The sequence below is a fragment of the Berghia stephanieae genome, chromosome 8, assembly GCF_034508935.2.
Source record: "Berghia stephanieae isolate SIO BIC M18660-M18661 chromosome 8, UCSD_Bste_1.3, whole genome shotgun sequence".
Classification (NCBI taxonomy): domain Eukaryota; kingdom Metazoa; phylum Mollusca; class Gastropoda; order Nudibranchia; family Aeolidiidae; genus Berghia; species Berghia stephanieae.
This window is the reverse complement of record NC_088367.1, coordinates 38,607,050-38,631,907: the sequence shown is the minus strand read 5'-3', so window position 1 is coordinate 38,631,907 and position 24,858 is coordinate 38,607,050. Positions and strand designations below refer to the sequence as shown.

Below are 24,858 nucleotides of genomic sequence, written 5' to 3'. Positions count from 1 at the left end.
GATTGCTACAAGTACAAGCACATCTCGATTGCCTCATGTTGTAAACAAACTGGTTGACCGTTTCTAAGTTTCTTCACTGATTGGGTACCTAATTATAAGGAACAATGGTAATTAGCCTAATTAATTCCCACGCAAATTAGTTTTCTGCCATTGCTTTGCTCAAGTGAGTTTGCTGTTTACCTTTCATTTTGATTCTTTGGATTTTACCGCTAGACGAATTACGAAGAAGAGTTTCAGTTTCAGTCAATTTTTATAGAGCTCATTTACAGGTCTATCTTTGTAAAGTTGGCCGCTGTGTTTAAGCATTTTAACATTCATCCATTCTTCTACTGTACTTTAACACTTTAATCTGTGTCTTGACCCGGAAGTTCATATAGGGAGTTTAATATGATGTAATCGGGCTCAGTCATATCAGGTTTTTACATGGATTCTGGTAGCCGATACTATTTTATATGGTCTAAAAAGAGATTCATTAGTTTCAAGTTTCGATCATAATCCTGCTGGTATGGTCTAAAAATTGCCCATTGTCAGATTTAGGACTAATTTTTGTACACATTTTTCCAAGCCCTTACTCATTTTGGCTCTTTACTGTATCATATACATGGGCTAGGATTGGCAGCAATGCCACTACCACTCATTGGTGAAAACATTTAGCTCTCTATATTTAACCAGAGAGGGTAAAAGAATGATTTGAAATTCAGTCATTTATAAGATTTTATGGATGAAAGTTCATTAATGCTTGACACTTTCCTTATGAATCATGATTGTCTTATGAATCTCATTTTTTGAATGTCTGATATCTTGTTTAAATCTTTTAGACATTGAGATTTACATTACCAAAATAGTAGAATCATTATTATTCAAATGCCTGCTTTTCCTCAGTTTGTAAATCAACCACAATTATTGTTGTTGTTCTTGAACTTCAGTTGAAAATCACTCAATGGATTCCACTGAATTTTCATCTAAGGTAAAAGACTAACCCAGAATTTTTAATTAATTTGTTTTGTTTTTTTTTAATTTTCAGAGAAAATGTTACACAGAAAAGGAAACGTGTAAAAAAAGAGATAATTGAACCCACTCCAAGAAGAAAGTCCCGTAGGCGAGGAGGGGGAGAAGATGGGGAGGATAATGGTGATGAGACAGTGGAAGACTTGTTGGCAGGTGCTCAATCACAGTCTGAGCTTAAACGGTTGGCCATTGATGGGTTCCAAAACCAATTGACCTTCGGTAGTCGTCGAAGTAGGAGTAAAGTCGGGGCAGGTGATATTACACCACCTGAATCAGAATGTGGCAATCCAAGTGAAAATTGTGTGCACAGTGATTTGGCAGGAAAAGATATGTCAACTGTTGGCGTTGTTGACGGGGTTGATCATAGCAAAAATGAGAAAGAAGTTGGTGGTAATAAGATGAATTCTGCTTCAACAGATGCCGAGGCTATGGGAAACCATAATGCTCCAATAGAAAGTGTTCAAAATTGTAATGAAACCAATTCATCTAGTCTAGAGGTGCCTCAGAATGCAAACACTTTTCAAGTGGAATCTCAAGTATCAGATAACTTGAATGAGAATAATACAAAGAAAAAGGAAGAGCGTCGCATGCCACAACCAGAAAAATTTACTGAAGCCTTCCAAAAATTGTCCCATATAGCTTCGAGCATGTTTAAGAGTAAAAGAGAATCATTAAAAATGGAGAAAAATGTGAAAGAAGCCATTCAACCTGAACTTAAAACTACAGATTCCATACAAGCTGACCACAGTGTAGAATCTAAAGTGGAAAGGATGGAGACAGAACATGTTAGTGATGAACAATCCCTTGGACAGAAACAGCCATCATTGATAGATCCATCTGAACTCTCATCTCAAAAAAGTAAGAAATATCCACAAAAAACAGAAATTGAAGAACTTTCCTCAGCAATGTTGGCAGAGAAAGAGAAATTACTCTCCTCGCTGAATATGATACCAAATCAAAAGGAAAGTAACTGTGTTACTGAGAAAGATAATACTTCCACTCCAGATAATACTTCCACTCCAGATGATAGGTCCACTCCAGATGATAGTTCCACTCCAGATAATAGTTTCACTCCAAACATCAAAGACAATGCTCATGAAGGAGCACAAGTAGTGGAACCAGTCGATAAGAATGAAACAAGTCCAGTCCATGATTCAACTCCTCATGAGGAAGCATCTTCTACTTCAAGCCCTTTAGAGGAAAATCTGTCCCAGAAAAAGACCTCTAGGAGAAAGTCTGTGCCCCCCAGGAAGCACCAGAAGGAAATCACATCATCATCTCAAGACAAAGAGTGTTGTGAAGAAATAAAAGATGAACTAACAGAGGGAAAACTAGAGAGCACACCTGTGACAGGAACTATGGAGTGTACAACAAAAAATGGAAAATCAGATTCTGGGGAGTCCAATACTGTCGTGTTAAATAATTCAAGTGATGAAAAAGTGTGTACTTTGGATGAGAGAAAAGAAAGTGATAAAAAAGATTCTCTTTTGCATTGCAATGAAGTTGAAACATCAAATAAAGAAAGAGAGAAAGCTGAGCAAAAAGAGAGTGTTGAAAAGAAATTGTCGGAGTTGGAAATACAGAATCAGCAAAAGGAAATTGTGGAAGAAGAACCAATTGCTGCTTGTAATAAAGAGGAACGAATGGATATAGAACAAGATGAGGAGGAGGAAGATGACGATGATGCTAAAATCATTGATTTAGAGATTGAGGATGGGAATCAAGAAAAAAATGAAGATGACAATGAGGTTGAAAAGGAAATGCCTGATTTAACTGAGGGAGAATGGAGAATTCCACCTGGTGCAGAAGATTTGAAGTCTAATTCAGAGGATGAGAAGGATGAGATTGATACCATGGTGGACACACAACCACCACATATCAAAGATGACTCTCTTCCAGAGCTTGAGTCTTCTTTTGTGTGTCCGACAATCTCATCTTATGAAATGACCACATTGACCAATGAAAGCATTTCTTCGTGTAATGAGTTGAGTGAGGATAAGCAGGGTGATATAAAGTGTCAAGAAATTGAAAACGACTGTAATAAACAGCCACATTGTAGCCCTATTGCTGATCCTGCTCTGTATCAAAATGAAGAAGCAGAAGAAGCAATGGATCTGTCAATGCCTCAGAAATCAAAACTTAATATTGATGGTGATTCTGTGAAGGATGATGACTCAAATCAGGATGAAGTTGATGGGATCATCACCAAGGAGGAGAGTCAGAACTCCGAGTCTGAAAAGAAAGATGTTAGTAGTGCCAATGTATTGCATATATCAGAAAAGGAGGAGGGTGCTAGTACAGTTCACATTTCTGCAGAAACTAGTACAGTTCACATTTCTGCAGAAACTAGTACAGTTCACATTTCAGCAGAAACTAGTACAGTTCACATTTCAACAGAAAATGACAAAGTGGAAATTCCCGGGGAAGGGGCATCGACAGCTGCTGGTACTGATTCAAAACAGTCGACAAGTCATGGTTCTGAAGAAGGGGAATCTCAAACTCCCGATGATTGTGAGGAGGTGAGAAAAGTAGACTCAAATGTTGAAGCTAAAAAAGATATTGGAGAACAGGATGAGAATCAGCTGAGTTGTGATAATGAAGATACAAATAGCCATGATGACAAACTTGAGGATGTAAATGAAGAGGTTATGGATGATGAAGAGTCAAAAGATATCTTTGTTATTGATTTAAGTCAGAAAGGAGGGGAAAGAAGTAATGAAGTGGAATTGGAAGAGCACTCCAAGACTTCTGAATGTCAGGCAGTCTCTGAAGATGAAGAAGAAATGGTGATCGATGTTGTGATGGTGGATGCAGAGAAAGAGGAAGTGAGACGAACAGAGGAAGATGACGAGGATCAGCATGAAGGTAGAAATAATAGAGATGAAAATGTCAATATGAAGGCAAATGTGAAAGGTTTGGTCAAAGAGGTACTGGAGGAAGTTTTGACAAAAGTAGAACAAGATGTTACTGATTGCAATAGTGAAAATGGCAATAGAGACCAACCGAGCAGTGCAATACCCCTAACAAAAATGGCTGAAAATGAAGCGACACTCCCAGAGGAGAATAGTGTTTCCAAAGACGAAATAATTGATCTTGGGAAAGTTAATGATGAGAAAGGAAGTGGTGAATCCATGGAAGTAGAAAATGTGAATAGCGATGATGGACGTTCTAGGAAAGGGCTTGAAATATCAAAGGATATGGGGAAAGTTGGAAGTAATGAGGCAGAAACTATAGAGACAGCTGTTGAAGATAAAGATGTAGTCGAAAAATGTGTCAGTCAGCAGAACACCAAAAGCAAGGAAGAGATAATGGAGAAAAGTGATGTCAAAGTAACTAAGAAAGGAGATGAAGAGGAAGATAAAGCAGAGGATAAAATAGGAGAGGATGGTACTGCTGTAGAGGAGGATGACAGGATGAACTCAAGCAAGGATGGAGTTGACAGGAAAACCAGTGATGAGGCTAAAGATGAGACAGTTCATCTTGCTTCAGAGGTGGAAGTCAATGATTTGATTGGTGAAGAAGTCACTAAAGCGGTGACAGAGGATGTTAAACAAACAATTGAAGAAATTACAACTGCTGTTGAGGAAGAACTTGAAGACATCATAGGGGAAGAAGTGAAAGCAGCAACCAGAGAAGACGTGAGTCTAACAATAAAAGAATTCTCTTTTGCAATTTACAAAGTAACTGATGGTATGATTAATAATGAAGTTGATAAAATTTCAAGAGAGGTTGTGACCGAAACGATCAAGGAAATCGATGAAGCCGTTGAGCAAGTAGCAGAAGAAATCATTGCAGATGAAGTCAGTAGAGCTTCCACAGATGATGTGAATGAAACAGTTGAAGAATATAAGAAAGCGACTGAAGAGGAAGCTAATGAGATAGTTGCAGAGGTTGTTCAAATAGTAGCAAAGGAAAGTATGACTGAAAGTGTTGAAGAATATAAAACAGCTATAGAAGAGGAAGGTTGTGAGATACTAGAAGATGTTGTTCTTAAAATAACAGAGGAAAGTGTTCAGGAAACAGTGGAGGAGTATAAGATCGCTACAGAGGAAGAAGCCAATGAGATAATTGATCAAATTGTAAATGAAGCGACTGAGGAAGATATGAAAGAAGTGATTGAGGAATATAAAAGAGCTATGGAGGAGGAGGCTGAAGATGTGTTGAATGAAGTCATTCAAAAATTTACAGAGGAAAATACTAAAGAAGTCGTTGAAGAATATAAGATTGCTACAGAGGAAGAATCATGCCAAATCATTGAAGAAGTTGTCCTCGAAATCTCCAAGGTAGATTTGAGAAATACCATTGAGGAATACAAGAGAGCAACAGAGGAGGAGGCAGACCAGATTCTTGAAGAGGTAGTAAATGCCGCTACCACCGAAGATGTGAAAGAAGCAATAGAAGAGTATAAAAAGGCTACAGAAGAGGAGGCAGATGAGATTCTTGAAGAATTTATTCATCAGAACTTGGAGGAATATGTTAAGGAAGCAATTGAAGAATATAAAAAATCTACAGAAGAAGAAACTGACCTAGTGATTGAAGAGGTGGTTCAAAAATTAACAGAGGAAAATGTCAATGAAGCAATTGAAGAATATAAGATGGCAACAGAAGAAGAAGCTGACCTGATAATTGAAGAAGTAATTCAAATGGTTACAAAGGAAAATGTAGAAGAAGCAATTGAGGAATATACACAGGCTATGGAGGAGGAAGCAGATGACATTCTTGGAGAAGTTGTTCAAAATAGTACAGATAATGTTGTTAGGGAAGTAATTGAGGAAGTGAAGGCAGCGATTGAAGATGAAGTGAAGGAGATGCTGGATGAAGAGGTGAATAAAGCCATAATTGAGGATGTAAAAGAAAGTGTTGAGGAATATAAGGAAGCCACAGAGGCGGAAGGGAATGAAATAATTAAGGAAGAAATTCAAAAATCTATTGAAGAGGAAGTGAAGGCAATAGTCAAGGAGGAAGAAGATAGAGTGGCAGCTGTTGGGGAAGGAAAAGATAAAGATGGAGAAAATAAAGTTGAGGTCAAGGAGGAAGTTAAGCAAGAATTTGATGAGAACTGTCTTCTTGTCAAACCAGCTGTGTCAGATGAAACAAAGACTAAAGACAAGCTATCCGCCCCAGAGGAAGTGCCATTGTATCCAGACACAAAAAAAGTTCCCGATGTCAAACCCGACAGTCGTTGGCAGTTGGTTTGTAATGACATGGAGCAGTGGACATCATTATCACAACAGCTGAAAGCATCATACAAGGAGCGACAGCTAGCAAAGATAATCAAGGAGGACTTTCTACCCCTGATGCCTTCCATCATTGCTGATATGGTGAGGAATTTTTTTGTTTGTTTTTTTTAAACCTTTCATTTATACTAATCAGACCTTTAGGTTGTGTTGGGTTTTTTTATCTTTTATTTATACTATTCAGACCTACCACTTCTAAGCCAGGTTTGGACAGATTTTTTTTTTTTACCCTTTTCTCCAGATTTGGATGTTTTAACCGTGTTATAATAAAAGTAAAAAAAAATTATTGGGTTAAAAGAATGAGTGCATCTATGAAGTTTATCCACTATAAACACCATGCTCTTGGTGCTTTACAATTTTGCATCAGGAGAACCTCGGAACTTAAAATCCATCTCCAACAGAACAAGGATGTTTACAACGGACTCTCCCAAAATGTCTTATTACGGATTTGAACCTTCAGACCTACTTTCAGGTGTTTAGTGAGTCCAATACTGTTCCACAACATTACAGAGATGCAGTTTGTATGTTTAAAGAGCTTTACTTTTACAACAATGGCACTTAACGTGTAAGAGGAGACATGATGCCTGTGGCTGTGATTACAATTTCTTTCTTTATTTTTTTCACCAAATACAATGCTATTTCCCACTTAGTATTCTTGTTCCTCCAGTATGGTGAGAAAATGTGAGTGAAAAGTCTCTTCCCAGGACTCAAAAGTAAAATATATGTTATTTGATAATTTAAAAACACGTTTCTGCTCAATTTGCCAACTTTCCAATAACAGTTAATTTCAGATGTCTTTTATAGCATTTATTACTGTACTCACAAGTGTAGAGTTTTTTTTTACATCTTTTTTACAAGTTTACAACAAATCCTTTTATAAAACATTAGATTATGAAGACGAAAAAATGACATGGAAACTTCCAATAATTAAACATTTTCAGGGGGTTGGTTTTCCTCCTTGACATTGGGATTCTTGGCATAGAAAAGACAGATTTTATGTTTATCCTTTGTTGCAGGTCACCACTATAATATAAAGGTTCATTCATTCCTTGGAATCCGTGCAGTATGGAATTCTTCTGTCATTGTTACTTGTTTTAAATATTCTATTATTTGACTTAATAATACAATATTTGTCTCACTTCAGGAAAAAGCAAAGCAGAAGCGTGCTGAGGAAATGATGCCCAAGAGATCCTCATATCGTCTTGAGTTGAAAAAATTGGAAGAGGAGGAACATGTTAGTGATAGTATTTGTTCTCGTATTCCTTGTGGAAATTTTCCATAATCATAAGATCACTGTATTTATTTAACTATTACAGGTTTGCCAATCAGTGTGAAATTGCATATTTTGATAAGCAATGTTGTCCAGAATAAGCAAATGTACAAAATCTACAAAAGAGAGGGGAAATGATATTAAGCATAAAATCGCATCAGTTTTGGAAATGCTCTGGTCCTCGTATTTTACCCCATTCAAGGGATGAGGAATGATGCACTTTGAGTAGCTGTTAAATCTGACGTCACCACAGATAACGGATGTTGGGAATTAGCCTCTACATTTTACCTATTGAAATGAAATGTCATTTTTTATTTTTTATTTTTTATTTTTTAGTTGTAAAAAAAAATGTATACTCGGTTTTGGGGGAAAATATGAAAACATGAAACCAATTTTCTAAATTTTGTGTCGGTTGACAAATAGTCATTAGATGTTGATGCAAAAATTTTGTATGCATATTTATGTGATTAAAAATCAATTAGTCCTTACTCAAAACATGTTATATACTTTTAACTATAGTGAACTATAATACGGAATAAATATTGTCAATGCTTGCCATACAATATTCAACCATCTTTTTTGGCACAGACTTAAATGCCTTTATTTTACACTTTCCAGGAACGCCTAAAAAGAGAGGCCGAAGAAGAAGAAGAGAAGCAACGTGCTTTGTTAGAGGAAGAGAGGAGGCAAATGATGAAAGAAGAGGAGGAGAGAAAGCAGAGGGAAGACAGGGAGAGGGCCAGACAAGGTACATATTTTTTGAGAGGCTTCTTTTTTTATATATATATAATCTGTTTTTTTTTTTTGTTGTTTTTGGGCTTGTTTGTTTTTTCACAGGAAGACAAGAATAAGCTTTTTAATCTTTTATAGTCTGGGTTTGACTCCATACTAATCTGACATTGCCTAAGTTAGCCAAATTCTGATATTTTTTTTAACCTCCAGATTAGGATTTCTCAACCAAATTTTAAAATAAAAATCGCTAAATGCTGCAAGGAATGGATGAATCTTCATCAATTTTAAAGCATTTTAAAATGGCAATACATGGAAATAGTAGACATGCATTTTGTCTTGATGCATATTTTTAAAATGGAAATTCGGGTTCCCCCCGCCCCCGTTTTCACCCATTGCGTAGCTCTGATTTCTAAAAGCCTGTGTCAAATCTCATTAAGATTTCCATATTTGGTTCACAATGGGATGGACGACCATCAGGCCATCCAATTTTCTCAGCTGATATAATGTGCAACACGATTTTTACCCCAAGAAGTCTTAGATGATAAATTGATAGATATTTTAGCAATATGTATATTGTTTCCATTTATAATTTTTACTGACTGTTTTCATAACGTATTTCGTTAGCAATTTAAGATGTTTGGTTCATGGAAAATACTCAAGTATCTTTTTATTATTATTATTATTCGCAACCAGTCTTTTGACTTGCCTTAACCCTTTCCTTGCTAACAGGTTCACCATAAGTCAGGCTGAATTGCTAAGGGAAATTCAGAGATCCACCCCCAATTGCTAAGCCAAGGGACATAACTCTAAATTCAAACACACTAATATTTTTTAAACAATCATATAAAATACACCAAATTCATTTAGAATCAAATTTAATACACCATATTAAAGCCAAAAGAATGCAGTTTAAGAAAATATATACTTTGTTTGGGTTTCTTGTCCACAATGTCTTGTAAAAAATTAATAAAATCCAAAAAATGAAAAAAGCGGATATGAAAAGGCAGTGTTTTTGTTCTTTCTTACTGTTTTTCTGTCACTTTTTAAAATTTTCATGAAATTTTGAATAACATGAAGATGGATATTGCACAAATGGTACCCTGTCGTGGTCTCCCTTGTTCTGCCACTTGCCATTTTGATGCCATCCACAGCACACTGATAGCAGCGTCGCTTGCGTCCAGGCATAGCTGACAAGGAGTGTGTTGATTTTCAACTGGGCACAGTTTCAAAACGAAACTGAATAAACACATCCGGTTTCGATATTCGGAATCGTCAAACCCAGATTAAAAACGTGGGTTTCGCACTGAAACGAAGTTTCTCGAGAGCTCGTTGCTATGTTACGCTAAAACGAGGCCGTTCGCGAGAGACGCATCCAGTCCCATTAGCATGTGATCGGTAATGTCGCATCCAGTCGCATTAGCAAGTAATCCGTAATGTCGCATCCAGTCGCATTAGTAAGGAAAGGGTTAAGGAAATTCTATATTGACTTAATTGGCAACTTATTCTTCTTTATCTTTATATCTGGTTCATTTTTAGTGGGTAATAAATTGAATTTAAAGACCTTTCCAACACTAATATCCCAGATCTTATTTGATTATATCTCATTTTGAAAAATGATATTTCATCAAAGTTCTACACACAATTGGTTTATCTAAATTTTAGACCAAAGAAGTATCATATTCTTTAAGGCCTTTTGATTAGTTAAAAGTTTTCATTTCCCCGTTTCAAAATATAATAGGTTGATGGGGTAAAATGTACATATGAATTCATTTTTAGCCAAACTTGATCTGATTGGTATCATTTTGATGACAAGTCTGATTCTGCCACAGGCTCTTGGAATATTTTCATTTTTGTGAAATTCCTTCAGGAAGCGTAATATTCGCCTTAGGATTTCTCCACACTTTATTCGTTTTCATTATCACAGAAAGGGCAAAGCGAGCACAGTTGAGGGAAGAGAGAGCCAGGCTGATCGCCGAGGGAAAAGAAATTCCACCAGAGTTGATGAACGGTTTAAAGCAGGATGAGTACGCACCAGTCTTTAATTTTTGTACAAATGCTATTTGATTGTGTATTCAACGTTGCAATGTGGATATTTATATAAAGCTCAATTTATATTTTTTTAATGATTTGAAAGAAAACTAGCATTTTCATGAAAAGTAAAAAAAAATAATTTTTGATTAACCTGAAGTTTGTGGTTTGAGAGGTATGTCTTTGCTGTATTTTGTAACAAGTTTTTCAAGCCTATTTACAGAATTCAATATGTTATAAACCTCAGTATATTTTCCAATTTTACCTGCAAAAAGAAAAAATGTAAGTACATAATATCTTTTTACTGGAGTTCAGAACTCAGAAAGATGACACTCAATGTGTTTGCGTCCTGAATTGGCAACTTTGTGTATTACATTTTCACTATTGTCATTTTTTTCAATGGTTTATTTGCGAATGGGTGCTTAGATATTACTGGATGAATTGCAATTGCTGCCCTTTCATCTAATTTGACAGGTATTTTTGTTTAGTTTAACTGTGAGAGTGGTATTAAAGAGTTAAGGTTTACATTTAAATATTGATAGAACACTTATAAATGTTAATATTGCTCAAACATGATATTCTGTGTTCCTTTATAATACACAGTTTGGTTTTTCTCAAACTTAACATCATAAGTTTTCACCATTGATACCTGGGTCACATTGCTATTATTACACTTTTGGTGAAAATGGTTTTATCTTGCTGTTGTGTATAACCATATCATACATGAAAAGAGAAAGTATGAAGTGCGGCTATGTGGTCTAGTGGTATGACACTCGCTTTCAGATCGTAAGGTCCTGTGTTCGAGTTGAGTCCTTGGAAAAGGCTCTTTACTCACTTTCTCTCACCGTACTCAGGTGTAAAATGAGTACCTGGCTGTTAACAGTGCTGTCTTTGTCTGAAAAATGTTCTGCCTACATGTTAAATGTTGCTGTTGACCAGGGACCCCTTGTAAAGCGCTTTGAGCACATTTAGTGGATATTTATTTAAAGCTCAATTTTTTTAAGGATTTGAAAGAAAACTAGCATTTTCATGAAAAGTAAGGAAAAAAAAAATTGTTGGGTTAAGCTGAAGTTTGTGGTTTGAGAGGTATCTCTTTGCTGTATTTTGTAACGAGTTTTTCAAGCCTAGAAAGCTGCTTATTTGGAATGATTTGTGTTGGCAGTAAGTGCCTTTCCTTGCACTAGTAGATGGTCACCATTGTACTGGGTTGGATTCAATATTTGAATATGATGTGATAGTAAATGTTATTTGTCTTCTTTTAACAGGGGTGCTGATCAAGATGATGTGGAAGAACTGACTTACACTCTACGACGAGGTGATTGTTATCAACTTTTGAGTATACATGTTTATTTTGCTATAAATTTTTCTTCGATGTTTCAGTCAGTTTCTTTCATTCAGGCTCGATTTAAAAACTGCTTTTGATCAGTTTGGAGCTGGGTATTAAAACTACTCACAAGTGTAACAGTCTAAACTAGATCGCTTTTCTTCCTTTTAACATAAAGGTTCCACCATCAAACCAACCAATATTTTCAGTTCATGTCTATTACAGATTGTGTTTACTCCAATATTTTGATTTTTAAAAAGATTTTTTTTTACTAATTTGACATCAGTGTTGATTTGGCTCCAAATGAAGATCTCTCCATCCTTAAAAATTATGACTTGTTTAAAAATGGCTGAAAATTTTATATGATACAAACATTTTTTCCTTTAACTTTTTGAGTTATTTTTTCAAGAAAATTTCAATTTTATGTTAACTGGGCAGATCTGGTGTAGAGTTTAATTTAGTATTTGAGTTCTTTACAATTATTGACCTACCTTAGAATGAAAAGAGATTATTGATTCTTCTCGCCATAGAAACTGAGAAGGAAACTCCAACTCCAGGGACCCTTTGGTCTAAATTTTGTTTTTGTTTTTTTGTTTTTTAAAGGAATTTAAAAAATCAAACTTTATATTAATTCCTACAAGGGAATCTGTGGATATACTCTTAATTGGATTCCCCATCTTTTTTTATTTCAGTGTTGTACAATTTAAAAGATAAAGAATTCTCTTGGCCTTTCTGGGAAGCTGTGGAGGAGAATAACACCTCAGACTATTTCGATGTCATCTCGGTAAGCATTAAAAAGAAAAAAATTGGATGTAGTTTTTAAAAGAAACTTTAACTCATCTCTATTCAATACTTAGTTTTCAGAATTTGTGATCAATGATTGACTACTAGAGAGTAATAGCCCGCTCCTTTCAATCATTGAAAAACTTTAGACAGCATTATTTTGCACTTTTGTTGTTATTATCGGTAAAATTATAAAAAGTAGTAAATTATTATTATTATTATTGTTATTATTATTATTATCATTATCATTATTATTATTCAGTGATGTCAATCTTCCGCGGATCCGAGGAATTCCTCTTTTTTGGAGGTTCCTCCCTTTTTTCCTCGGTTCCTCCCATTTTTTTTCTCCGTTCGCAAAAAACAAAACAAAAATAAAATGAAATTATAATTTAGCGAATCGTTGAAACAACGAAGCTTACTTTTACACATTTTCATATCAGCGAAGCAACTTCCACTTGTGATCATGCGCGGTCGTAGATATTAGAGCTCTTTCTCTACTGTTTATTTTTAACTTCATTCTTTCACCACACCATGCGTTCTCTATTTTTCTGTTGTGATTTGGATCTTTATTAGTTTGCTGTCTCTGATACTATTACTTACATCACCATCACCACAACTGCTACCTTAACCATCACACAATATGATCCTTGTAATCTTTGCAATATGATGGTGATATCACAAAAAATATAACTGCAATATATACATTAGATTTTTTTTTTAAAGTTTTATGTTTTATGACTCCTTCACCTGGTCTTTGAATGGATAATAAATGCTCCCAAATTCATGGGAATTAGTCCCAGATAGCCTTATTTTGGCACTTAAAAAAAAAATTTCCGGGGGGGGGGCATGCCTCCGGACCCCCCTAGTAGGAGGCAGCCTGAGCCCGCCTTTTTTTCTGTTGGCATCACTGATTATTGTTATTATTATCATTATTACTATTATTATTTGTTCTCACAGTTTGTTTAATCATATAATTATTTTTTTTGTTTGAACCTTCAGGAGCCAATGGACTTGCTCCAGATAGAGAGGACATTAGAGGAAAGAGGTTACAAAGACGTTGATGAGTTTGAGAGACAAGTCAACCTGGTCTTTGACAATTGTCTGGAGTATCATGGCAAGGATAGTGGTCAGTAAAGTGATGAACTTTAATGTAATAACCCTTTCGTTACCAACTGTAGGAAAACATCACATTCGTTAAGATGCATGCAAACAACATTTTTCTTATTCAGATTCGTTTCATAATAATAAAATTTGAGGAAAAATCTTGAATATAATTACAAGAACTTAATGCTGTTTTGTATAGCTTGTTTTACTCACAAAATTATGTATGTACTTATTGCTTTTAAATTTTAGTTTAAAAATTAAATTTGTGTGTTGGGTCAGGTTTACATTTCAGTATAAAAAATTGACAATGGCCGGTAAAGCGAGAGTTAATTATAATGATAGTAATAATAATCTTCAATTTATACAAATTGAACTTATTTCGCTTGACAGCAGAACAAATTATGATTAAAGGATATTTTTCAGGACATAGAAAGACTTTTACTTAGTTTAGATCCATTGGAAGGTGTAATTTGCAATATTGAAATGACATTTTTGATTTGATAACAATTTTGTAGATGATGATTATATAACTATAAAATTCACACATTTTTATACTTATTATATTTGTCCAAGCAATTGATTAAAGGATTTATTATTATTATTATTATTATTATTATTATTATTATTATTATTATTATTATTATTATTATTATTATTATATTATTATTATTATTATTATTATTATTTTAAATTATTGTTATTATTGCCACAGAAACAGTGCATGGTGAGTTCTTATTTTTGATGTCAACAAGATTACTTACAATTTTTAATGGAATATAAATCAACTATTTTACACTTGCTTATTTGGTAAAAAATTACAATATTAGTAAAGGCTTTGAAGGCTGGCTTTAACTCTCTCATTACCAGCCATTTTCAGGATGTTCCCCAAAACTTCACACCCAACTAACACAAAAATATGTTTTTTATCACTCAAATACAATAACAGTAAGTTTTTGCGATAAATAATTTCTATAGCAAAACATTCTCTACAACACACCGTTCATTTTTTTAAAAAATTATGATGTACAAAAGAAATTTGAATTTTTTAAATGTTGGTTTCATCGTAACGAATGTGACGATTTTCCTATAGTTGGTAAGGAGACGGATAAAGCAAGTTGATTACTAATAAGATATTGAGATATCTACTAGCTATTGCAGGCTTGCCAACCAGTTTGATTTCTCATATTTTGATGCGCTTTGAGGTTCAAAATATGATATGATAATGGTGATTAAAATATGCTATCTCATGAAAATGACCATTTTTTTTATCTTTCAAGTATGCAAGCCTAGTAACAGTAATTCATAGCATGCATAGCAATTAAAATGGTTAGGGTTGCAGTTGCCGTCAAAGAGTTTTTTTTACCTTTTTCTTTATGATTGTGTGATGTTTATACAAGTAAAATAACTAATCTGGGAGGTTTTATAATGTTGTTTATAAAAGTGTTGTATTTTATTTCATTATATAGACTGAGACAAGAATAAATGTAAGGTCAAATATAATATTACTAGTTTTTTTAATGTTACGTAAGTTGGTGAAAAAAAAAATGCAAATTTTAAAGTCAAAATCCTGATTTAACAGTCTAATCCTATTGTACTTGCATTATGGGTTGGCAGCCCTGTATCTAATATTTTTTTAACTTAAAAGAAAATTAATGTTAAACTTCTAGATTTATACCGGTAATAGTTACAACATTAAAATGTCCTGTGGTTGGTATTTTAAAGACCATTTTTTCTTTATCGTTTCCCCTCAGATTTCGGATACATGGCTGAAAACTTAAAGGGTATCTTTGAAAGGAGTATGAGACGTGCATTCCGTGTATACGTGGACACCCCACCACCTCCAAGATCAAGGAGAGAAAAATCCTCTTATGAATTGGACTTTCTGCCCTGTGGATCAAGGAGACAGGGCTCTCGGCATAGTTATAAAGAGGTGGGCCATTGAATTACAATCAACTTAATTGAAAGTCACTGTTATTGTGTTATTGAATCCCAGAGTTGCCAACAAGTTTGGAATTGCATAGTTTGATATACAATTTGTCTAAAATACTCAAATATGAGTACATTTCCAAATTTATGGATTAATGACATTGAGCAGAAAATGATATCTGCTTTTAGAATTGTTGGGTTCTCTTGCATTTGGACACATTCAAGGGATGAGGAATGATGAATTTTTTTTTAACCAGAAGAGATCCTTTTGCCATCTGCTGGCCTGATCCATCCTGGAAAAAATGACTTTTTTTTTTTTTTTTTTAGAAATACAAGTTTGATATTGGTTGCTTATATATAGAAGGTGTAACACTCTATTTTTATTGAATTCTTTCAGGATTCTGACAGTGATGAAGAACGAAAAGGAAAAGTCTTGTATTCATCTGGACGTAGATGGGGCGAGGTTGAGGCTCAAAGGTAAGACTTGACTGTCACACACACACACACACTACTACTTCTTATAAGAGATGAAGTGAGTAGAAAAGTGCCAGAAGACAATACAGAATTAAAATTTTTCGCGGCGGTGATGGGGTTAGAACTTGCGACCTTATTGGTATGACAACTCTGCCTGGCCGGTGAGAGCGTGACTCTACCGTATGAGCTATCTTATACTGATTTGTTCTTTAATGCTGAGACCGAATTTCTTTCATATCATAATTTTGCCCATTGTTTTGTTATATAATGATAACTTCTGTCTTAACATTATCGCCAAGAAAGCAGTAACATCAATTGCAATTCCGTCTTTAATGAAGCCCAAATCCCATCACTATTACTATTACTGCTTTTCTGGTGAAAATGTTTAGGTGTGATTTCAGGTTAGAGTAAAATTCAATGTGCTGTGTATACGGTTGACTTGATGAGAGAGGAATAATGTTGCAAAGTAAATACTTAACTGTTAATAGGAAAGACTTTTTTTTAATAACTTTTCAACTCATCTCTTCACATTTTACAAATTGTATTACCCTTTTTATTTTAATATTGATGGCTGAAACAGGGTTTTAGTCTAAAATATCCCTTGTTATGTATTCTTTTTTGTTAAATTTAAAAAATAATTTGCTTATTATACACTGGTGAGTTGTCGACACAAACCAAACGTTTGATTTAGTTTTTTCTGCTTCCAATGGTTTCAATGTCCCCTAAAACACAAACTTTTTATAATCAGAACTACTGTACCTCATAAATTACAATCATCCTTCATCTAAAATCACTTCTATGTGCGAACAGTCATCCAAGGGATGATTAATAAACTAAATAAGTTGTTTAAGGTTTCCAGTTCTCCAGCAATATTGTCTGAAACAGACACCTGGGTAATGTCCTTAGTAACCAGTTAAGTCTAGGAAAGAGCTTTATGTGTATCATGGGACACGCTCTTCTTCTAGAAACCCCCCAACCTTCTGGAACAAACTTCCAAAAGAATTATGGCATTGTTCATAAAATGAAATGTTTAAAAAGCATCTTAAGACCGTAAAGACTGTTCTTTTCCAAATCGATGTGTTGATGTCCCTGTAAAGCACTATGAGCACTTCCTTAAGAAATGGTAGAGCGCTCAATGAATACAATGTATAATAATTATTATTGAAAGGCCATTGGGGGAAATAGGATCTCACACTAGACATCTGTGTGTCACTATGAATTGTCTTAGGCAAGACACAGGGGTTAATATGCTTGTTTGCATCTACGTTTGAACTTTTCCCCTTTGTCTTACTATATCTTAGAAGACAACAAGAACCTCACAAGTCAGATTCATTCTTCTTCTGAAATCACTTGTCTCTGTCAAACATTTACCAAACAAATGATAAATAAACCCCCCAAAAAAGCTATATAAGGCATCCAGCTCTTCAGCAATATTTTATGAAGGAAGCACTCAGTTCAAGGAAAAGGCATAGAAGGAGAGGGATGGGCGGGGGGGGGGGGGGGGGGGGGGGGGGGGGGGGAGATAGGATCCCACACCAGTTACCTGTGTGTCTCTATGAATAGCCTTAGCCATTCAAGGTGAATATGTGGCTTGGATCTATGTCTTTGAACTAATCCCCTTTGTCTTACTATTTCTTAAAGTTTGTGACCCAAGAACACTTCAGGAAATAACTCATAATCTATTTCCCTTGTGCTTGTGTTGTGTTCTTTCGCTATAAATTAGACCATTAAACCTATATAATAAAACCAAAATAAAACTATTTTCTCCACTTCCTCATTGCCTTTCAGGCTTACTGGTGCAGACAAGAATGACCCAGACTTCAAACCAGAGAAGGAAGATGATGAGGAGTTGCGACCCAGAGCCACGTGGAGCTATCGTAGAGAAATGGCGGGAATGGATGCCTCAGATTTTGAATCTTATATTCCGGGTAAAAAACAACAGTATGCAAATTCCCCAACTCCAGTCAAGAAAACAATAGATCTTAGCAAATTTGCAGGTGCTAAATTCCGCTACGCAGAAGAAGTGATAACACCGAAGTCACGATCTATGCCTAAATTAGTCATAAATGAATATGTTACCAAATCAAAGACACCAAAGCCTGCTGTAGTGAAACAGGCGACACCGTCGGGTGCTCCAGTTGTCCCCCCTGGGGTCAAGGTCGTGAGGATTTCTAAAGAAGAATACGCAAAACTTCTTGCCGATAAGAAAATAACCATTGTTGATGGTAATAGTGCTTCTGGACAGAAGATAAAACTACAGGCTGGTCTTCAATTGAAGGCAGCATCAGTTATGCCAGCTGCCTCTACACAGCAACAGTCTTCTCCATCGGCACCGGATACCCAAACTCCATCATTATCGACAAGTAACGATGTGGAAAAAAAACCGTCAACTGCTGCAGATAATTCCAATAATGTCACAACATCTGATTCTCCAGCAGAAGCAGACAACAAAAGTTCACCGAGTCCCTTTTTATCACCTGTATCTAAGAAAAAGAAAAAAGATGTTATGTCAATTGTTTCATCATCCAGCGATGGTGACATCAAATCTAGACTTAGGGAGATTAAAGATCGAATGGAAAGTAAGTTACAAAAATCTAACGAGAGGGTGGAGATGATGTACGAAAATTCTAAAGTAGTTAATGGACAAACTATTTTCAATGTTGCACCTCATAAACAGGATGCTGAAGTGAGCAATGCTTATGGGGATAATCGTCGAAGGTCAGTAATGCAAACAAGTAAATATATGGCTCCCTCTGCCAGACTTATCGCTGCAGAAATGGAAAAACGTCAACGAGGGGAAAAGGATGGAATTATGGGAATTATTGGAGAAGGCATTCCTCTGAAAAAAGAATTACTCTCTAATGAAGATGAACCACCAAAGAAAAAGGTTAGGTTTGTGGATGAATGTTTGGAAGAAAATGAAGGAGAAGGAATTCAGGTAGCTGAACTCAATCAAAGATTGTGGACAGAAGGAAAGGATGGGAAATCTGATTCGTCTCCAAATAAAAAATTACCATCTTCATTAAGCACTCCCCAATCCTCCATTTACGACAAATGGAGCTCAAAAGCTAAACGAACATTGATGGGAGCAAGTTATAGAAACGACTCATCAGAATCTCCTTCAAAATCCCCAAAATTAGATCCCATTTCTTTAAAGCCTGTCAAAAAAGAATATACCATGCTTCGTGCCTATAGGCCAAATAAAAAATCTAAGAAATATTTGTCATCATCATCATTAGAAAGTAAAGAGGACGAAGGACTAGAACATGAAAATCTGGCCTCTGATTTAGCTGAAGAGGTTGCTAATGAGATAAAAGAAGAAAATGTTGAATTCTTATCATCCTCTGAAGTTGCTAATAAAGAGTCTGATAGAACATGCGAAGACTCGATTGAAGCCATGGAGCAAGATGAAGGTGGAAATAAGATAAAGCATCCACCTGATATATTCTCGCCATCACTATCTTCTTCATCATTATCACTGCCATCATCTTTATCATCATCTTCACCATCTCACACATCTTCATCATCAAAATCTCCACTGTCGTGTGAAACAAACAATGAATCTTGTTCATTACCATCTGTATTAACCTCACCACCGTCGTCAGCCACGGCAGCAACATCTTCATCACATTCTTTATCATCATCATCGTCGTCGCCATCAGAACCAAAACCAACTTCTTCCACAAAAACACAACTTAAATCTGCTGCCACATCATCGTCTCATCAACTCCCCGACCTCATCCCTCATGTCACCAATGCTCTGAAAAAGAAATCTGAGGAAGACAGCAGCCATGCTGATTCCCCAGGGCCCCTCAGCCCTCCGAAACTGGAACCCATCGAACCGTTATACCCCCATCACCAGCACAAACACCACCATTCTCACCAACCTCTGGTTCAAATAATTGATGAAGGAGCCTCTACCGGAAGCACGAGTGGAGAAATGACAGCGTTAGAGCAAGAAAAGGATAGAGATGAAGAGGCTCCATATTTAGATAATGTGGATGATGATGATATTGAGGAGGATTCTGAAATGCCCGTCCTTGTCCCTGATGAAATTCCTGCATCTTCTCGGTCCCACTCAGTGTCACTGTAGTCTCAACAATAGACATCTTTGGTGATGAAGTCTGATTCAAACTGATTTGATTGGATATACTCTTTTTTTTTTTTTTTTTTTTTTCGTTTTCTCTTCTTTTTTTTTTTTAGGTTAAGATTATTCAAAAGAACCAAAACCACATATATATTTTGTAATTTGAATGGACAAATTTTCATTTCAGTGAAAAATGTTGTTCAAGTTTTTATATCAATGAATTTGCTACATTTTTCGACTTAGCGACAGCTAATCTTAAGCCTTTTAAGGTGCAGATTTGAAATCATTTGTTTGTGGTTTTTTGAAAAGAAGCCTTGAGGTTCAAGGGTCTTTCCTTAAGACATCTTTGCAACCATAGGACCATCATTTAAGAGCTAGACAGAAATTCAAATCATAGTTATGGTTTTTTCCCCATTATTTATCTGGTCATTAGAGTAGATTTATCTTTATTTTTTAAATCCAGAGTCGATCTCTGTTACTACTTTTTTGCAGGTTAACTTGCGCCTGTCCAAGGATTTTGTTTTCTTTTTAATGTTCAGGAATTGTATTATATGTATGTAAGTCTGATCGTGTTACTTATTACCAAAGTTGGATGCAAGTCGTCTGGTGCCGAATAGCAGTTGGAGCATACCTCTTGTGTAATTTTTATATTCTTTTGTTGTCAGTTGGCAATGAAACATATAGAAAAGATTCCTGCATGTGTCTGTATTTGTATATGTGTGAGCATATGTGTCTATTTATGTGTGAGCATATGTGTGCTGTTATTGGAAGGGTTTATTTTTTCATAATGTAATCAGATGATTGTGCAAATAAATTTACAGATAGTATTTTTTATAACAGTATATAACATTTTATGACATGATATATTTCTACTACACTTTTTATTAGCATCAGTGATGATCAATAAATTATTGTTTGAAACTCCAATGATGCTAAAAGTGTATGGAAATCTGGTGGAGACTAATTATATATTCAGCGGTCGTCCAGAACAATGGATCAGAGATTACAATTAGATCTAATATTCCCATATACCAAGATATGGTTTATTCTCTTTTTATATCACTTACAATCGGCTTTCAGTCTTTTTTTTTTATACATATGATGTGACAAGTAGCCTGCATAAAATTTAGTTCATTTTTACTGTAAAAGGAAGAATCCAGTTTTTATTTATTTTTTTGTTTTGTCCTTTCAAGCTGGGTTTAGAAGAACAAATCGCTTGTGTACATATTAGCAGGTCTGATAACCTAATGAGACAATGGATTTATGTATCGCTGTTTGAATGATTATTTGCCACACTTCGTTTTCTGGGTGGGGATCCTGACCTCCCATAGCGGGCAGGGAGGTACACACTGTGTCTTCTATCCCATTATATCTGTTTTCCAACATGCTTTCTGTCTTTGTCTTGGAATGAGATTACTTGGTTTTGTCCTGGTCCTGGCCAAATGCCCTGGCTGAGAGGAAAACAGTCGAATGTATAGTTAGTTTTGGGAGATGATATTTTTTTCATTGTAAATCATCTCTCTGTTATGCACTGTATTATGCCTTCTTTATATTATAAATTATGATTTGTAAAACATTTGAGTGTGTTCCTCTTAGCGGGACCTGTGCTTGTGTCTGGATGAGACTTTTAGGTAATCTCAAACTAAGTACTTTGATAGAGTGCTTTTGGAATCTACGTCTGTTTCCTATTTGAACCAATTCCCCTTTGTCTTCCCTTTTCTTGGATGCTTTATTGTAATTCTAGAACTTTTTACTATCCCATTTTCTTCCTTTTTACTGGCGCTGATATGACCTTAATGTGTTGCAAGCGCCGTAAAACCCTTAAAAACAAAAAAAAAACAAATCTGGGTGGGGTCTACTCACTTCCCAAGATGGGCAGGAGGTCACGTGTTTCTTCTATCCCCTTGGATAGTGCTCTTGAAATCTATATCTGTTCCCTATTTTAACTAGTCCCCCTGGGTGGGGTTCCTGACCTCCCATAGTGGGCAGGGAGGTACATACTGTGTCTTCTATCCCCATATGTCTGTTTTCCAACATGCTTTCTGTCTTTGTCTTGGGATGAGATTACTCGGTTTTGTCCTGGCCCTGGTCGGATACCCTGGCTGGGAGGGAAACAGTCAAATGTTAGTTCGTTTTGGGAGATGATATTTTTTTCCTTGTAAATCATCTCTGTATTATGTTTTGTTTATGTATTATTTATGATTTGTAAACATTTGAGTGTATTCCTCTTAGTGGGGACCTGTGCTTGTGTCTGGATGAGAATTTAGGTGATCTCAACTCAAACTAAGTACACTGATAGTGTGCTCTTGGAATCTACATCTGTTTCCTATTTGAACCAATTCCCCTTTGTCTTACCTTTTCTTGGGTGCTTTAATTGTAATTCTAGAACTATTTACTATCCCATTTTCTTCCTTTTTACTGGCGCTGATATGACCTCAATGTGTTGCAAGCGCCGTAAAACCCTTAAAAACATAAAACATATATTTATGGAAAGCAGGTAGATTGAAACAGTTTAACTCCCTTCCACCACTGTAAACAATAAACAAAATGAATGTTATCTTCTTTTTTCTCCCTTCATTATTGTTCAGAAACTGTTTTAAACTCTAAAAAGGTTGATTTTTATACAAATAGCACAAAAGCAATTTATCTTCTGCCTGTTGATTGCCGTTGTATTATGCTTGGACTAAGGTATCCTTCATAATGTTCAAGTCTCAAATGAATTAAGGGAGATAATGCTGTCATTTTTTTACAAATGTGGAGCAAAAGTACGAGTAAGATCCCTTGATTTTTGTCTTCTGCTTCTTCGACATTATCTCCATTATTATGTTGCCCATTTTTTGCAGGTCTGATAACCAAACTCAATTATGGGCTTAATTTAACGTTGTTATGGAGACTATTATGCCTTGATTTGAGAGTATTTCTATGACAACAATGAGATTATAACAATTTGGATGATCAGACCTGCAAATAGCAGACATTGGTTTAGATCTAAACTTAATCAAATAATCAAGTATCTTGAGATTCAGTTCAACCAGTTTTACAGCTCATCAAAAGGAAAGCTTCTACCGCACTATCAACTAAACAGTTGATGTCGAATTGTCATCTGGGTGTGGTTCCTGACCTCCCATATTGGGCAGGGAGGTACTACATACTGTATCTTCTATTTCTATCCCCCTATGTCTGTTTCCAACATGCTTACTGTCTTTGTCTTGGAATGAGATGGTTTTGTCCTGGCCCAGGCTGGGAGGGAAACAGTCAAATGTATGGTTAGTTTTGGGAGATGATATTTTTTAAAATTGTAAGTCGTCTCTCGGTTGTGCACTGTATTTTGTTTTGTATTTATATGCGTTGTAAACATTTGGGTGTATTCCTCTTAGTGGGGGCCTGTGCCTGTGTCTGGATGATCTCAAACTAGTACACTGATAGTGTTCTCTTGGAATCTACATTTGTTGCCTATTTGAACCAATTCCCCTTTGTCTGCCTTATTCTTGGATGCTTTAATTGTAATTCTAGAACTTTTTACTTTCCCATTTTCTTCCTTTTCACTGGTGCTGATATGACCTTAACGTGTTGCAATCGCCGTAAAACCCTTAAAAACAAAAACAAACAATTGTCGTCATATCAAGCACTAGGACGAGGGACTAAACCATTAGATGACACTTTCATTACCTTTACATATTTTTTTTAATTTGAAACTTTGTTATTCATCAAAATATGCAGTTATCCAAATATGTAATCAAATTGTCTATACGACAATGTCCAGCGGAGTTATGGTCATACAAACATGGCCATACTTCAGCTCGCCAGTGCCTCTCCACCAGCCCATCCCTTCACATCCGACAGTGTCCTATTGAGACCTGTTTGGCTAGTGGCACAGAAGAGTTTGGGTTTTGTAGTGCAGAAGGCTCTTCTTATTTCCATTATCCACAGACGGCCCGAAGACGAGACAAAACTTTTGAGTTTGACAGTGCGGTTGTAGCAGAAAGAAAAATGAATTTGTAGAATTTGTCCGCCACTTTTTTTGGTTGTTGTAAGCTTCATTTTGATACAATACTGCTTTTATTTATATTATATATATACTATACATTCTTCTAAGAAAATATAAATGGTCATTATTGTATTATGAGTAAAAACTGAGCATTATATTTTAAATTACCACCATTATCATCATTTTCATCAATCACCATCATCATCCTCCACAACCATCACCATTCATTATTTTATAAAATGTTATCATCAATGTCATTATTCATTTACTTGTCTTTATATTTCTATCATCGTCATTATTGTATTTGATATTTTTAAAGAGGAAATAAGGTGTACTGTTGACATGGAATTGAAATGAATTTTTTTCATCATCATTGTCATCCATCATCATCATCAGTATCACCATCATCATCATCGTCGTCGTCGTCATCATCATCATCAACATTGTTGTTATAATAGAAATAAATGAATCGAGTCTCATCACATAGCGTTTTGTGTCAGTGTTTATAGATGTCGTTGCGGGTGGTTGGATGGGAGCATCACCCTTGAATCATATACCTATGATGTTCGCATGGGTGTACGATCCGATAGTGATGTCGTTTCTTCTTCTCTTTACTAGCCTATCCTGATTCTTTGGTTTGTGATTGTATTTTTGACAGGGGATATTTTTTTTCTGTAAATCTTCTGCCTGTTTGTTCTTGGTTATTTATAATTTAGCTTATGATATCTTTAGGTTATGATTTTGATTTACATTTGTACTATTTTTGTTAGATTGCTTGTTTTTTTGTTTCAGCGGTCTCTCATATAACCTCAATTGTGTTGGAAGAGACCTAAAGCAACAAACAAACAAACAAAAATAGATGTCGTTTCTAAGACACACAGTAACCACGTGACTTCC

The 24,858-nt window shown here is 35.4% G+C and overlaps 1 protein-coding gene across 1 annotated transcript in view; it reads left to right on the top strand.

The window, feature by feature from the left end:
* The window catches only part of LOC144978637 (uncharacterized), a 35,708-nt gene extending 11,265 nt beyond the window's left edge, over positions 1 to 24,443 (top strand). Inside the window, exons 9-18 of the mRNA XM_078924947.1 lie at positions 1,025 to 6,329; positions 7,390 to 7,479; positions 8,134 to 8,263; positions 10,172 to 10,271; positions 11,541 to 11,590; positions 12,292 to 12,383; positions 13,382 to 13,508; positions 15,238 to 15,416; positions 15,810 to 15,889; positions 17,675 to 24,443. Of these exons, the coding sequence (XP_078781073.1) occupies positions 1,025 to 6,329; positions 7,390 to 7,479; positions 8,134 to 8,263; positions 10,172 to 10,271; positions 11,541 to 11,590; positions 12,292 to 12,383; positions 13,382 to 13,508; positions 15,238 to 15,416; positions 15,810 to 15,889; positions 17,675 to 19,979 (8,458 nt within the window). The 3' untranslated portion in view covers positions 19,980 to 24,443. The remainder of the gene's footprint in view (positions 1 to 1,024; positions 6,330 to 7,389; positions 7,480 to 8,133; positions 8,264 to 10,171; positions 10,272 to 11,540; positions 11,591 to 12,291; positions 12,384 to 13,381; positions 13,509 to 15,237; positions 15,417 to 15,809; positions 15,890 to 17,674) is intronic.
* The last annotated feature ends 415 nt before the right edge of the window (positions 24,444 to 24,858 follow it).